The sequence below is a fragment of the Salvelinus alpinus genome, chromosome 22 (genome assembly GCF_045679555.1).
Source record: "Salvelinus alpinus chromosome 22, SLU_Salpinus.1, whole genome shotgun sequence".
NCBI lineage: Eukaryota > Metazoa > Chordata > Actinopteri > Salmoniformes > Salmonidae > Salvelinus > Salvelinus alpinus.
The window spans coordinates 26,766,393-26,783,832 of record NC_092107.1 but is presented as its reverse complement, the minus strand read 5'-3'; the positions used below and the strand labels follow the sequence as shown (position 1 = coordinate 26,783,832).

Below are 17,440 nucleotides of genomic sequence, written 5' to 3'. Positions count from 1 at the left end.
CCGCAATAACATCTGCAAAATATGGGTACGCGACCAATAACATTTTATTTGAACTCATAACAATAATGCGGTCGGATATAAATCTTACCTCATGCTTCAGATCGATAGTGAAGTCAGACTTGAGTGGATCATCTCTCACTTTGTTTGCGAGCCTGGAACATCAAATCACTGTCTATTAGAATGTGCAGTTAGAACTGAATAAAATATTATTATTTTCCCTAGACCACAAGGAATGTAACAATGATTGACAATATAATGAAAAAAACAGTATGACAAAAGTTATTGTCCAGCAGAGAACATTATTGCTGAGATGTGGTTGCTATTCAGGTTTCTAAAAACCACTAGGGATGAAACAAGATCTATGTTAGCATTGAAAACTATAGGTCAGGTATTCCCGAACTATACCCCCCAGGGGTACGCGCAATGCCGTCGGGGGTAAGCCAAATAAAAATGTGATTCACATAAAAAATATATTACAACACCTACTATTTTGAATGGTTTTTCTTTATTTTTACTATTTTCTACATTGTAGAATATTAGTGAAGACATTTAGCCTATGAAATAACACATATGGAATCATGTAGTAACCAAGAAAGTGTTAAACAAATCCAAATATATTTTATATTTGAGATTCTTCAAATAGAATCTTTGCCTTGATGACAGCTTTGCACACTCTTGGCATTCTCTCAACCAGCTTCACCTGGAATGCTTATCCAACTGTCTTAAAGGAGTTCCCACATACGCTGAGCATTTGTTGACTGATTTTCCTTTACTCTGCAGCCCAACTCATACTAAACCATCTCAATTTGGTTGAGGTTGGGGGATTGTGGAGGCCAGGTTATCTGATGCAGCACTCAATCACTCTCCTTCTTGGTAAAATAGCCCTTACACAGCCTGGAGGTGTGTTGGATCATTGTTCTGTTGAAAAACAAATGATAGTTTCACTAAGCCCAAACCAGACGGGATGGCGTATCACTGCAGAATGATGTGGTAGTCATGCTGGTTAAGTGTGCCTTGAATTCTAAATAAATCACAGACAGTGTCACCAGCAAAGCACCCCCACACCATAACACCTCCTCCTCCATGCTTCAAGATGGGAAAAACACATGCGGAGATCATCCGTTCAGCCAGACCGGGTCTCACAAAGACATGGCGGTTGGAACCAAAAATCTCCAATTTGGACTCATCAGACGAAAGGACAAATTTCCACCGGTCAACAACTACCTCTTTACCTACTGTATTTATTTATTAATTTATTTTGCTCCTTTGCACCCCATTATTTCTGTCTCTACTTTGCACTTTCTTCCACTGCAAACCAACCATTCCATTGTTTTTTTTAGTTTTTATTTTACTTGCTGTGTTGTACTCACTTCGCCTCCATGGCCTTTTATATTTTTATTTATTTATACATATATTTGTTTGCCTTCACCTCCCTTATCTCACCTCACTTGCTCACATTGTATATAGACTTATTTTTTTTATTTTTTTTCACTGTATTATTGACTATATGTTTGTTTTACTCCATGTGTAACTATGTGTTGTTGTATGTGTCGAACTGCTTTGCTTTATCTTGGCCAGGTCGCAATTGTAAATGAGAACGTGTTCTCAATTTGCCTACCTGGTTAAATAAAGGTTAAATAAATAAATAAAAAAATAATGTCCACTGCTCGTGTTTCTTGGCTCAAGCAAGTCTCTTCTTCTTATGTGTGTCCTTTAGTAGTGGTTTCTTTGCAGCAATTCGACCATGAAGGCCTGTTTCAAACAGTCTCCTCTGAACAGTTGATGTTGAGATGTGTCTGTTACTTGAACTCTGTGAAGCATTTATTTGGGCTGCAATTTCTGAGGTGCAGTTAACTCTAATGAACATATCCTCTGCAGAAGAGGTAACTCTGGGTCTTCCATTCCTTTGGCGGTCTTCATGAGAGCCAGTTTCATCATAGCCCTTGATGATTTTTGCGACTGCACTTGAAGAAACTTTAAAAGTTCTTTACATTTTCCAGATTGACTGATCTTCATGTCTTAAAGTAATGATGGACTGTCATTTCTCTTTGCTTATTTGAGCTATTCTTGCCATAATATGGACTTGGTCTTTTACCAAATAGTGCTATCTTCTGTATACCCCCCTAACTTGTCACAACAAAACTGATGGGCTAAAACGCATTGAGAAGGAAAGAAATTCCACAGTAGGGTTAAAGGATGGTAGAGGGAGACTAGTGTTTAAAGGAGGGTAGATGGAGACTGGAGTGAAGAGGGTAGATGGAGCATAGGGTTAGAGGGTAGATCAAGACTAGGGTTAAAGGAGGGTAGATGGAGACTAGGGTTCAACGCTGCCATCTGTAATTCAAACAACAACAATAATGGCAACCACCACTTTTTGGGTAAACAGCTGAGAGATGTGCCTGAAGAAATGTAATCACACTTTAGAAGATGTATAAATAGATCTATGGATGCAAGAACTGACAGATCCATCAGATCAAACGTATGGTTCTAACTATGTTTTAAAGCTATGACGTGTTTGTTTTCAATTGACATTGTTTACAAACAATGGAGTAAAACAAGCTTATATTTTGGGTTCTGATCGGATAAGACAGTTGAATAAGGCATTCATAAGTTATATTTTCCAAGAAGAAATAGCTATACAATTAATTTAGAAGTCCAAAAATGTATGTACAAATCACAGATTGCAACTATAACGAAAGGTAGATGGAGACGACAAAAGTTAAAGGAAGTTAGATATAGATTAGGATCTGACCTGTCAAGCAGGGGGATGCTAAGGGCCCAGGCAGCAGAGAAGTCTGGGTATTTAAAGATGGAGGGGTTCTCTGCAAAGGCGTAGTGGTGGATGATGGTCGACTCCTCGTCATGGAGAGGTTTACCCAGGAACCACTCCTGAGGGATGGATGTGACATCATCAGCATCATGATGACACAGCTGCTAACGCGCCACACATCTGGGCTGTATTCATTGAGATTAAGAATTATAAACGTTGCAGGAATAAATGTAATTAAAAAGAGCAAACTTTATTCCCAATTCGAGATGACAGGCAAATGTACGTACTTTGCCTTAGTCTTTGTTGCTTACACTTCTTTTAATCTGATAAACGGAAGCATATAGTATCTCTGAGGGGAGTCTACCAGTTATATTAGTAGTAGTTGTTTTTAAAGTACCCAAAACTATTTTGAGACTTTATTTGACCATGGTAAAGATGGTCCCTGCGTTAATACTGAATCGAATTCACCCAAAATTGAAGTCACACATACAGTGTGATGTATTAAAGTGAGTCATAAGACCACCTACATCCTCTCCTCATCCCTGATACAGTGCTGTGCTCGGAGCTCAGCACTGTGTGTACCCCGCACAATGACACGTCACCGGTACCCTTTGTATATAGCCTCATTACTGTTATTTTATTGTGTTACTTTTTTTGTCTTTAAAAAAAAAAACTTTGGTTTATTTAGTAAATATTTTCTTAGCTCTTTTTTCTTAAAACTGCATTGTTGGTTAAGGGCTTGTCACTAAGCATTTCAGGGTAAGGTCTACTACACCTGTTGTACTTGTGGCATGTGACAATATAATTTGATTTGTGTGATGATGAGGTAATCATGAATTCTATTTCTCACTTGGAATTGGAATCCCTTACAGGTTCCAGGTTGTCCCGGCTAGCAGATGGAATGTTCACTTAATTATTATGCATCGTTTTTCAGAGTAAGAATAACTTGAACCTCGGTTCTCTGTTAAGGTCTGGTGTACCACCGGAAGGTGTAATTAGTTTGATGTTGTTCATTGGACGGTGTCGGGATGTACTAATCAGGATGGCCGTTGGATGATTTTTGGCTCTTTCCCATGCTTTGATTTAAAGCCTGTTTCAACTGTCGAGGCTTATCAAAACACAAATCATTCACCCATAAATCTTAGCAACAAAAACATAATTTGTGATTTCCCAAGATTAAACATTTTATGTTTGACAGTAGGAGAGCCAAGTAATTTGAAACACTTATAAAACCTACACAAATTATTGATGGTAACAAAATCCAGAAAGTTTAAGCATTCACTTTGCTGCAGTCAATAGGATAATGTTACTTTGAAAAAAATGAAGCAACACTATCAACTGTCGTTCAATCCACTTATCCACTTATTCAAAACAAAATTGATATTAACTCAATAACACTGTGGAGGACAAAACCTTTTCTATTGGCATTCTGTTTGTGGTTTAAAACGAGTCGCTAATCCAACCGGCAACACCTGGATCCTGAACCTCAGGGAGAGAGCAGCTCTGGAGACAAGCTCGGAGTAAAATGGTTAATATCACCTTAATAAGACACAAAACAAAACCCTCCCTGCATCTGTGCTGCTGCTAAAAAACAATCATAACATAATTATTATCAATGGGCCTCCGGCGAGCCGGCGGCTAAAGCTACTCATACTGTGTTTGAAAAAGAGTCCATCGTTAATCCCAGACGCTAGTCACTGCTGTTGGCTAGGGTCTGAGTTTCCGAGACTAGGTCCAACCCACTGACTCTATTACAGCAGTTGAGACAGACGGCTACTGATCAGTCATTGGCCAAGGAGAAGTGAAGTGCTGTGATTCCGGTACCAAGTAAAGGTAATTTGGGCCAAAACTTTAGTATGAGATCCATTAAACACTCTGTGGCACATACAAGAATGCCAGTGTACTGGAGTTTATTTTTCGAAACAAAGGTTTCACGTCTAAAGAGAGAGAGAGAGACAGACAGACAGACAGACACACAGAGTGGTCACTAAGTAGAGATATAATTATTACAATCCTAAATCTGTGGGTCACTTACTTTTCTCCTGTCAAACTTCCTGAGGGCCTGGAGCAGCTTGGTCACCTTGACGTTAGTCTCCTCTTCCAGAAACACCAACCAGGACGAGTTCTTCCCAAACAACGAGGAGAAACTAAGGAGGCAGAAACATCGTCAGGGTCGCCAGACCTTTACACAGCTTATTGAACCAGTGGATACATTCACGATATGACCAATTTGTTTTTATCTTGTAGCAAAAGTCTAGCCTGGTCCCAGATCTGTTTGTGCTCTTGCCTACTCCATCATTGTTGTCATTGTTTGGCATGAAAATTCAATAAGGAGTTAGCAAGAGAGCCGAAACAGACTGGCACCCAGGCTAGCAAAAGCCCGAACAGGGCATAAGGTGACGGCTATAGGTAACTATCATCGTATGGTAGGTAATCCTGTTATAGGAGAAACATTCTAACATTCAAACTACCTAACTATTGTGTGTATAGGCCTTGTACTAACCTCAAATATTGCTACAAGGTTATTTGCCAAAGATTATTTGTGAAAAATGGTTAGTAAAGTTAGCAATTATTTCCCCCCTCTTTTTTTACCTGACCCTATCAGATGGAGACAGCCATACGCTTTTCAACAACGGATTTGATAAACATGACATCGCAAATTACATTGGTTGTCATTTAACTAACAAAGCCTAATATTGCAGAAGCCATTTGACAAACATTTGAATGCTGAAAGTGACGAGTAGATCAGGAATAGGCTTACCTCTCGATGGTCAGCGCGCGAAGCTGCACACAGCGTGCAATTTAAATAGGCTACTGATATTGCCTGGGGTTATTCGGCATGCAAAATGACTTGCAGATCAATGACTGTCAACATAATTACATTCTTAGTTTGACACTGAAGGAGAGGCCACAGTGGTCACAAAATATGAGCGGTATTTTCGGAAGGTAAAAAGAAAGTCATTTGAGCCAACAAAAAAACTGAGCAGCCGATTCGTAAAGTTAGAATAGATTTTCTGACTGATACATGCTACAATTGGATCGGTTTGCGATCCCGCAGACCATGCACTCATATCTTAAACATTTGAACTGGGGACCAATGCCTACCGGTGAATCGTTATGTCCCTACTGTACTGTATGGAATTACAAGATGGAAGTCTTTGTGGATGTTGCTGCTCTTTTGAAAGCTGACAGGCCCGAGCACTTACTAAGGCAGCAGAGGAAGGATGCTCCAGTCTCCCTCATTGTCTGTCAGACTGTGGAGGAGCAGGACTGGAGGGGGTGTCTGAAAAGAAAAACTGTGTTTAAGTCAAGCCAGACAGGGAAACCTTTGTTACTTTACAGCAATGGGACCTCTGGAAATCATTACTTTACAGCAGTAACATAAATAAGTAACCAAGGGAGTCTTAACTAAAGAGCAGAGTTGCTAAGGAAGTCTTTACAGAAGTAACCCAAGGAAGTATTTTCTTTAGAGTAGAGTAACTAACAAAGTATTTACTTTAAAGCAGTAACCTAAGAGGTAGTCAATTTAGAGCAGAGTAACCAAAGAAGTCTTTAGTTTACAGCAGGAGGAAGGACAACCTAAGGAACCTTTGGAAGGACAGTCCTCAAAGAGTCTGGTTCTAGATTGGAAACAACTGTGTTTGTTTAGTTAGAGACAGCAGAGACACATGAACAAAGCTTAAGTACTGATATCGTTCATTACGATAAGTAGCATATACTAGAGAAATGTGAATTTTGAAATGAAATAGGTTTGCTAATATGGGTGATTGTTAATTGGACAATTGATGACTACAACCATCAGACTACTAGTAGTAGTTTAAATGATCATCTTAGAAAATGGTGGAGCACATTAATGTTATAAACTGAGGAGCACATTAATGTTATAAACTGTGGAGCACATTAATGCTATAAACTGTGGAGCACATTAATGCTATAAACTGTGGAGCACATTAATGCTATAAACTGTGGAGCACATTAATGATATAAACTGTGGAGCACATTAATGCTATAAACTGTGGAGCACATTAATGCTATAAACTGTGGAGCACATTAATACTATAAACTGTGGAGCACATTAATGTTATAAACTGTGGAGCACATTAATGTTATAAACTGTGGAGCACATTAATGCTATAAACTGTGGAGCACATTAATGCTATAAACTGTGGAGCACATTAATGCTATAAACTGTGGAGCACATTCATGCTATAAACTGTGGAGCACATTAATGTTATAAACTGTGGAGCACATTAATAATATAAACTGTGGAGCACATTAATGTTATAAACTGTGGAGCACATTAATGCTATAAACTGTGGAGCACATTAATGCTATAAACTGTGGAGCACATTAATGCTATAAACTGTGGAGCACATTAATGTTATAAACTGTGGAGCACATTAATGTTATAAACTGTGGAGCACATTAATGTTATAAACTGTGGAGCACATTAATGTTATAAAGCACATTAATGCTATGAACTGTGGAGCACATTAATGCTATAAACTGTGGAGCACATTAATGTTATAAACTGTGGAGCACATTAATGTAATAAACTGTGGAGCACATTCATGTTATAAACTGTGGAGCACATTAATGCTCATTAACCCTAGTCTGTGTCCAGTATGTTAACCACATTAGTCAGCCGGGGGTTTGCCAGCAGCTCAGTCAAGCCCCATATACACACTAACAACATCACGAGGCTCATAATGGTATGTTCACCCATCTAAACTTGACTTTCAACTCACCTTAGGTAGTAAGAAATAAGTCAGTTCAAACACCAGGCAGGCTGCAAGGACAATCGTTCTAAAAGAACGATTGCCAGATCTGAGAGGAGAGTGGCATGAGGAAGCAGAGTTTGGGTGATGGCCACTGTGTGCGTGCAGACTCATAATCAGCAGCAGACTATTTGCATTGAACCCCCCCCCTTTGTTTTTACACTGTTGCTACTCGCTGTTTATTATCTATGCATAGTCACTTTACCCCTACCTACATGTTCAAATTACCTCAATTAACTCAACTAACCTGTACACCCGCACATTGACTCGGTACCGGTACCCCCTGTATATAGCCTCGTTATTGTTATTTTATTGTGTTTATATTTTTTATTGAGTAAATCTTTTCTTAACTATTTTCTTAAAACTGCATTGTTGGTTAAGGGTTTGTAAGTAAGCATTTCACGGTATTTGTATTTGGTGCATGTGACAAATTATTTTATTTTATTTGAGCAGGAGTGAGAGATAGAGAGAGACAGATAGAGAAACAGAGACAGAGCATGGTGTGGTTGTGGAGAGTGTGGACATGGAGCAGAGCGGAAGAATGGGAGGCTGATTGAGAGGTGACTCAGGGTCAGAGAGACACAGCCATCACAGAGACACAGTATGCTTTAATCATGGAGTAGACTAGGTGAGGTGTGTGTGGCAAGGGTGGGGGAGCTTGGTCCCAAGACTCCAAAACTGCCAAGCTACAACAGCCACAGCCCCCATACTCATACAAATCAACCTTTATTTGCCACATGCGCCGAATACAACAAGTGTAGACTTTACCGTGAAATGCTTACTTACAAGCCCTTAACCAACAGTGCAGGTCAAAAAGAAGAAAATATTTACCAAGTAGACAAAAATTAAAAGTAATAATAAAAAGTAACACAATAAGAATAACGAGGCTATATACAGGGGGCACCGGTACCGAGTCAGTGTGCAGGGGTACAGGCTAGTTGAGGTAATCTGTACATGTAGGTGGGGGCGAAGTGACTATGCATAGGTAACAAACTAACAGCGAGTAGCAGCAGTGTACAAGGGGGGGGTCAATTGTCCTGTGGCGATTTTTAGTTAAATGATTCAGCAGTCTTATGGCTTGGGGGTAGAAGCTGTTGAGGAGCCTTTAGGTCCTAGACTTGGCGCTCCGGCACCGCTTGCCGTGCGGTAGCAGAGAAAACAGTCTATAACTTGGGTGACTGGAGCCTCTGACAATTTTATGGGCTTTCCTCTGACAACGCCTTATATAGGTCCTGGGTGGCAGGAAGCTTGGCCCCAGTGATGTACTGGGCCGTTCGCACTACCCTCTGTAGTGCCTTACTGTCGAGCAGTAGTGCCAGATGCCGAGCAGTTGCCATACGAGGCGGTGATGCAACCGGTCAGGATGCTCTCGATGGTGCAGCTGTAGAACCTTTTGAGGATCTGGGGGCCCATGCCAAATCTTTTCAGTCTCCTGAGGGGGAAAATGTTTTGTCGTGCCCTCTTCACGACTGTCTTGGTACGTTTGGACCATGATAGTTCGTTGGTGATGTGGAGACCAAGGAACTTGAAACTGTCGACCCGCTCTACTACAGCCGGGTCAATGTTAATGGGGGCCTGTTCGGCCTGCCTTTTCCTGTAGTCCACGATCAGCTCCTTTGTCTTGCTCACATTGAGGGAGAGGTTGTTGTCCTGGCACCACACTGCCAGTTCTCTGACCTCCTCCCTACAGGCCGTCTCATCGTTGTTGATGATCAGGCCTACCACTGTTGTGTTGTCAGCAAACTAAATGATGGTGTTGGAGTCGTGTGTGGCCAAGCAGTTGGGTGAACAGGGAATACAGGAGGGGACTAAGTACACACCTCTGAGGGGCCCCAGTGTTAAGGATCAGCGTGGCAGACATATTGTTGCCGACTCTTACCACCTGGGGGCGGCCCGTCAGGAAGTCCAGGATCCAGATGCAGAGGGAGGTGTTTAGTCCCAGAGTCCTTAGCTTAGTGAGCACTATGGTGTTGAACGCTGAGCTGTAGTCAATGAACAGTATTCTCACATAGGTGTTCCTTTTGTCCAGGTAAGAAAGGGCGGTGTGGAGTGCGATTGAGATTGTGTCTTCTGTGGATCTGTTGGGGCGGTTTGTGAATTGGAGTGGGTCTATGGTGTCCGGGAGGATGCTGTTGATGTGAGCCATGACCAGCCTTTCAAAGCACTTCATGGCTACCGACGTGAGTGCCACGGGGCGGTAATCATTTAGGCAGGTTACCTTCGCTTCCTTGGGCACAAGGATTATGGTGGTCAGCTTGAAACATGTAGGTATTACAGACTCGGTCAGGGAGAGGTTGAAAATGTCAGTGAAGACACTTGACAGTTGGTCCGCACATGCTTTGAGTACACGTCCTGGTAATCCATCTGGCCCAGCAGCTTTGTGAATGTTGACCTGTTTAAAGGTTTTGTTCACATCAGCTACCGAGAGCGTTATCACACAGTCATCCAGAACAGCTGGTGCTCTCGTGCATGCTTCAGTGTTGCTTTCCTCGAAGCGAGCATAAAAGGCATTTAGCTCGTCTGGTATACACGCGTCACTGGGCAGCTCGCGTCTGGGTTTCGCTTTGTAGTCCGTAATAGTTTTCAAGCCCTGCCACATCCGACGAGCGTGAGGGCCGGTGTAGTAGGATTCAATCTTAATCCTGTATTGATGCTTTGCTTGTTTGATGGTTCGTCTGAGGGCATAGCGGGATTTCTTATAAGCGTCGGATCCCGCTCCTTGAAAGTGGCAGCTCTAGCCTTTATCTCGATGCAGATGTTGCCTGTAATCCATGGCTTCTGGTTGGGATGTGTACGTACAGTCGCTGTGCGGACGACGAGGTCGATGCACTTATTGATGAAGCCAATGACTGAGGTGGTGTATTCCTCAATGCCATTGGATGAATCCCGGAAGATTTTCCAGTCTGTGCTAGCATAACAGTCCTGTAGTGTAGCATACGCGTCATCTGACCAGTTCCATATTCAGAGAGTCACTGGTACATCCTGCTTTAGTTTGCTTGTAAGCAGGAATCAGGAGGATAGAACTGTGGTCAGATTTGCAAAATGGAGGGCAGGGGAGAGCTTTGTATGCATCTCTGTGTGTGGAGTAAATGTGGTCTTGGATTTTTTCCCCCTGGTTGCACATGTGACATGCTGGTAAAAATGTAGTTAAACTGATTTAAGTTTGCCTGCATTAAAGTCCACGGCCACTAGGAGCGCAGCTTCTGGGTGAGCATTTTCTTCTTTGCTTATGGCCTTACAGAGTTGGTTGAGAGTGGTCTTAGTGCCAGCTTCGCTATGTGGTGGTAAATAGACGGCTATGAATTATATAGATGATAACTCTCTTGGTAGATGGTGTGGTCGACAACTTATCATAAGGTACTCTACCTCAGGCGAGCAATACTTCGAGACTTCTTTAATATTAGACATCGGGTACCAGCTGTTATTTACAAAAAGACACACACCCCCACCCCTCGTCTTACCAGAGGTAGCGTCTCTGTTCTGCCGGTGCATGGAAAATCCCGCCAGCTCTATATTGTCTGTTTCTTCGTTCAGCCACGCCTCAGTGAAACATAGGATGTTACGGTTTTTAATGTCCCGTTGGTAGAATAATCTTAATAATAAGTCATATGTTTTATTTTCTAACGATTGCACGTTAGCAAGGAGAATGGAAGGCATTGGGAGTTTACTCGCCCCCGATCTTCGTCCCCTTTTCCGGCATATTTTCTTCACGCAAAAGGCGTGGATCTGGGCCTGTTCCAGGGAAAGCAAGATATCTTTCTCGTCGGACTCGTTAAAGGAAAGGGTTTCTTCCAGTCTGTGGTGAGTAATTGCTTTTCTGATGTCCAGAAGTTCTTTTTGGTCATAAGAGACGGTAGCAGCAACATAATCTACGCAATAAGTTAAAAAATGAGTTACACAAAACGCCAAAAAATTGCACAATTGGTAGGGAGAATGTAAAACGTCAGCCATGTTCTTCGGTGCCATCTTATGCACGCACACACAAACACACACTGCGAGCTCCTGCAAGTCTTACACACAGCCACTTTTTATAGAAATATGCAGCTGAATAAGTTTGACTATACACTGAGTATACCAAACATTAGGAACTCCTTCCTAATATTGAGTTGACCCCCCTTCCCCTTTTCCCTCAGAACAGCCTCAATTCGTCAGGGCCTGGACTCTACAAGGTGTCAAAAGCGTTCCACAGGGATGCTGGCCCATGTTGACTCTAATGCTTCCCAAAGTTGTGTCAAACTGGCTGGATATCCTTTGGGTGGTGGACCATTCTTGATACACACAGGAAACTGTTGAGTGTGAAAAATCCAGCAGCATTGCAGTTCTTGACACAAACCGGTGCGCCTTGCACCTACTACCATACCCCGTTCAAAGGCACTTAAATATTTTGTCTTGCCCATACACCCTCTACATGACACATATACACAATCCATGTCTCAATTGTCAATTTAAGGCTTAAAAATCATTCTTTAACCTGTCTCTTCCCCTGAAGTTGAAGTGGATTTAACAAGTGCCATCAATAAGGGATCATGGCTTTCACCTGGATTCACGTGGTCAGTCTATGTCATGTTCTTAATGTTTTGTATACTCTGTGTATAACCCTTACATGACATCCAGGTCCAGGGGGACATTGAGGCAACACAGGGAGGCCAGCCAGATATATTACAGTTCAGATCACATCCAATCCCTGTGTGATTATAAGACTTTGTTTTGTCGATTGCTGAGGGACCCCTGTAGCCTGACGACTCACACTAAATTATTCCACTGCTCTGTCGTTCGCTACATTCGCTACATACTGAAGTCTGAGACTGCCATCATTGAAGTTGTTTGTGGTGACAAAGGGCACGAGGGGCTTCGTACAAAACAAAGTCATCAGCGATTGGATCGTCTTTAACCAATCAGAGTATCAAAGCCAATGGCTCTTTACCCAAGTGTGTTCTGGCTCTGGCCCAACCCATTGGTTTCTGGACCAATCAGACGGCCACGAATGGGTTGGCATTCGGTGAAGGGTCGGGGAGGTACTCAGATCCAGACGCGTAGGAGAAACTAACGTGCGTGGGTGTGGTGTAGCTTTTGGTCAGAGAAAAAAGTCTGGGTATCCAGACAAGGACCCCTGTTCTGCTCTACTGACCTTGCAAAGACATACAAGGAAAAATGCATCTCTAACGTTTGCTTTTTATCAAGTTAACCTGAGTTTTCTGAAGTTTGCTATTGAGTGACCACAGTTATCACTCACCAAATAACTAACTTGAACAAAGATTGGGTTAAATTACTTATGCAATATCCAGCGAAAACAATCTTGAAAATAGAACTTCAAAATAGAACCCACACACACAGCTTTCAAGACATGGTGAGCGACCTAATCCTTCACCATCCCTGCAAGAGGCAACCTACCAGTTAACTGTAATATGCGGTCAAATAATATGCGGTGTATGAGTTAGTCTATGTTCCAGGGTTCAGCTAAATGGACGGATGTAATGGTGGTTCTAACTAGGGGGACATCTGAGAACAGGATAGGTTTGAAATAATTAAATGATGTTCTCTTGGACTGCAGCTGATTTACATACTGAAGGCCTGAATGTGTTCAATCCAGGGCACAGTTTTTCTAAACATTTATTCAAGTCCAAAATGATCCTGTACTGTGTTAAATTCTGCTCCCCCTTCAGATGTAGTCCCTCCTATTAAAAAAAAGAAAAAAAAGAAAATGTTTTAAAAACAAAACAGAATCAAGTATGTAACATATCACATTATATTTGCTAAAACAAATATTATATCATCCCATGACATTTGGTCTAAATATTGTCTTCCTCTATCTTTCTAAAATAAAGTGAGAACAGGATTGAGACAACACAGGATCATTTTGATCTGGAATAAATGTTTTGAATGATGCTGACAGAATACAATATGATGTAGTCTGTTTAACAAAGACAACCATGGTGATGTATTTCATTGCACAACACACTATGCTACCAGTACCTAGTTTTCCCTACCGTTCAGATGGGGCTGCGATCTGAGACAATGATCGTTTCCTTCATATCAAAAGCAATACTGACACCATGTGGCAACGAGCATGGACTGCACGGGTGCCTCTTTCATGGTTAATTGATGCTGATTAAGTTTATTGTGAAAAGACATATCATTTATTTCCTTGGTTGACTGCAGTATCGGTACAGAACTGAAACTCTGCTTGTTAATTAGCTTGTATAACACCGTGTTAAAGGAACAATCTGCAGTTCAAACAACAACAAAGCAAACACCCCATCACTGTTTTGGTAAACAGCTGAGGGATGGGGCTGGAGAAATGTAACCACTCTCAATGGTTCTATTTAATTAATGTAAAAGTCTAGCTTTCTCGCTCACAGGCCCGCACTGCTATTTGATCTTGCATCCTCTGTCTCGCAAACACAGCTGACCACCCTCTTGAAATACTTCAGCCGGAAGCGTCACCGAAAAGCTAGCAATTCAATGGCACGGATGGTGGTATTTAAACGTAAAGAGTTGAACTTGACTCGGTTACACTAAGCTGATGGTTTTCCACTCTAATTATTCCAAAAGAGCAACAGATATGACGGCTATATGCTCCACAGGGAGCGTAGAGGAATAAGTAGGTAAGTAACAGCCATGAACCATATTGCTTAGAGGAGATGGTTGAAGTTAAGGGATGCTGTTGTTTTTCTAAAAACCTGTGTGTGTGTGTGTGTGTGTGTGTGTGTGTGTGTGTGTGTGTGTGTGTGTGTGTGTGTGTGTGTGTGTGTGTGTGCGTGCGTGCGTGCGTGCGTGCGTGCGTGCGTGCGTGCGTGCGGTGCGTGCGTGCGTGCGTGCGTGCGTGCGTGCGTGCGTGCGTGCGTGCGTATATTACTATCCTTGTGGGTACTGGAAATCCACAAAAGTCCCCACAAGGGTAGTAAAACAAGGAATTCTCCCTTGTGGGGACAAAGAGGACAAAGGCTATTTTAGGCATAGGGGTTAGGTTTAGGGTTCCAATTAGGGTTAGAATTAGGGGTTAGGGGTTAGGGAAAATGGAAAGGAAATCAATTGTAGTTCCCCAAAAGGAGAGTAAAACATTTGCTGTGTGTGTTTCTTTAAGTGGTGCTGGTGGTACCTGTGTGAGGCTCTGAGTCTGTTGTAACAGATCTGCTCTCTGTCTCTTCGCCCAACTCATGTGGAATGAGTTACTCTGGCTCTGGATCACAAACACTATCTCTCGCAGGTCTGCAACACACAGACAGCACAGGAACAGATAAGAGAGACAGGCACACACATTAGGTTAGAAAAACACAGCACATGATGTGAATTAGCGCCACACCAACACATTCCCCTTCGAAAGATATCCCAGGAATAATCAACGGCTCCCTTAAAGTCCCACACAAACACTACCTTACTCTGACCTCCACTGTTAGCATGACAATCACCATCCCATGAATACAAGTTTAATTTGGCCTGAGTGACAAAGACCATGAATGTCACTCTCGCGCACACTCTCGCACACACACGAACAATAAATGATGATCAGTCAGATGGGGTTGGCTAATGCAGTGACAGAACACAACAGATAGCTGAATCAGCCTAAAGCCCAGCTGTCCACTGTGTGTGGCAGAGGCAGAGAAACAAGATGGGCAGCCTAGTAAATATTATCGAGTATCTCCAGTGTGTAACAAGCCTGAGGTTACACACTGGAGCCTGTTGTAGGGGAGCCTGTTGTACCCGCTCGACAATATCTCTTTAACGGCCTCGATCGCTCTTTGGAGAAGTCGGCCGCCTCGGCTTGCGACACGTTTACATATCATTATTGTGCAGTCGGGCTTCATGTGGAATCCATTTACAGAATAGTAATGACGGGATGGAGGCCTTCCCTGTGTGACCAATCACATCGGTGGCCATGGGAACGACTGTAAACTACATAAGCTATCGGTCTCTCTCGCTTGCCAACGGAATAACAACCTGGCTGAAGGATTAATGGAGTAAAGAATGTGTGCAATTTTCACCCATCACACTGTTCAATGGAATTACACCCAACGACCCTCATCCAATCCCCTAAGCTGTCTTTGACAAGTTTGTGATGACTGTGAAATCATAGTTGACTCACACATTGGGAAAGCAGGCCACATCCAGCTGCTGTACTGACTGACTGGATGGAACATGGGATTTTAAACCAGCACCCTTCCTTGAGATTGTCAGATCTTCCATTTTTCATTGCCCTTACCAGGATATAAACCAGCAACCTTCTGGATAGTAGTCTGCCTCTCTAACCTCTTGAACAGGTCTCTGAATCTCTGGCCCCTAGGCTACTGATGTCAGCCTATGAACACAGAATATGGCTATGGCGTAGCCCCAGTAGGTGTAGAAACTAGAGACTACAGAGGAGTCGGCTTGGCCAGGTGTACTGACTGACTGCTTAGAGAGGTAGCAGGTGCCACTGGTGCTCACAACTTTCAAAAGTTAGGAGCATCTAAAAGAATGATTTTTTTATTGATTGAGATACAGCCTATATTGGGCCTATATGTAGTGGTGAGCCGTCATTCAGGGAAGGTGGGGCAAATCCATATGGTTTGGTTTCAATACTTCAAAACCAAAAGGGTAGGTGCAGGTAGACTGGTGTTGGTTAAATTGTGAGTTTAATAAATGGATCAAATTTGGAGTGGCCGTTTTTTCCCCTGTGAGCGCGAAGTGGTTTTTAGCGGAGTGGTTAGAAAGGAAAGGATGTGGAGGGCCAGAGCGGTGCACGCTCCATGAGCGATGAGCGCGATTTCCAATAGCTCAACTCCACTCACATACTCTGGTTCTGGTCAAACAAATACGGCAGACAGCCCGATTGCCACGTTGGACATTTTAATTAGCCGCGTAAGTATTTGCACAGAATGTGGTCATAAAGATTACCGACGGGGAGGTTTGTTTTTATGTAAAGCTTTTTTAACAAACGGTAACATGGGGGGGGATGTTTTTTAAACACAAACAAGTCATGGCAGCCAGTGACAGGTCTGTAATCTTCCTCTGGCTAATGGTGGTGGCAGAGCGACACGGGGAAGAGAGAGGGAGGGAGAGGGGGAGGAGAAAGAGCTGATGTGAGTACACTGGATGACACTTGAACCCATTCCCACACAGGGCCTGAGAAATCAGCAGGGGGTAAACACTGGATCAGTGTTTTTTTTTTACGTAGTGTGTGTTGCTCTGAGTGTGCAGCCTCTCTCTCCACCCTGGTTCACCACACCCCATCACAGAATCCCAATAGATCAAGAGGCTTTTCCCCCCCCCTTTCTCCTATATACGCATACACACCACCCTCCTCTGAAAGATCAACTTAGAGACAATCTGTCTCTCATACCTTTACACCACCTCTAAAAGCCTTTCTCCTGAGTCCGCTTAGTGTGTGTGGTGTCTGTTTGACTCTGCGCCTGTGTGTGTGTGTGTGTGTGTGTGTGTGTGTGTGTGTGTGTGTGTGTGTGTGTGTGTGTGTGTGTGTGTGTGTGTGTGTGTGTGTGTGTGTGTGTACACATGCTCGTGTAATGTATTCTAAAGCCCTAGATGCCGTTCCACAACAGCTTAGCCTTCTGATACTGCACCGAACAGCAATAATACAACAGCTGCCTGTGACTAGTGCGAGCATCAGATAAGCTGCGTGCCAATCTCTCATTGTGTAGATAATACGTCCCCCCCATGTCAAAGCAGAGGAGAAACCGGGGGTAAAAAAAGAAACTAATTAAGAGTGAATTCCCCGTCCCGGGCGCCATACTAATGGGTTTCGATTAATCATCAAACAACGGAAAGGAAGGCAGCGCCCCAAATGGCATCCTATTCCCTACATAGTGCACTACGTTTGACCAGAGCTCTACAGGTCCTGGTCAAAAGTTGTGCACTAAGTAGGGAATAGGATGCCACTTGGGACACACAGGATGGG

General features: G+C 42.8%; 1 protein-coding gene across 4 annotated transcripts in view; it reads right to left on the bottom strand.

Moving 5' to 3' along the window:
• The window catches only part of b3glcta (beta 3-glucosyltransferase a), a 135,100-nt gene that overhangs the window by 53,507 nt on the left and 64,153 nt on the right, over positions 1 to 17,440 (bottom strand). For all 4 annotated transcript variants that reach the window (XM_071359719.1, XM_071359721.1, XM_071359718.1 and 1 more), the window contains 5 exons: positions 14,648 to 14,757; positions 5,977 to 6,053; positions 4,806 to 4,917; positions 2,753 to 2,889; positions 89 to 152 (listed from right to left, as the gene is read on the bottom strand). In XM_071359719.1, the coding sequence (XP_071215820.1) occupies positions 89 to 152; positions 2,753 to 2,889; positions 4,806 to 4,917; positions 5,977 to 6,053; positions 14,648 to 14,757 (500 nt within the window). The remainder of the gene's footprint in view (positions 1 to 88; positions 153 to 2,752; positions 2,890 to 4,805; positions 4,918 to 5,976; positions 6,054 to 14,647; positions 14,758 to 17,440) is intronic.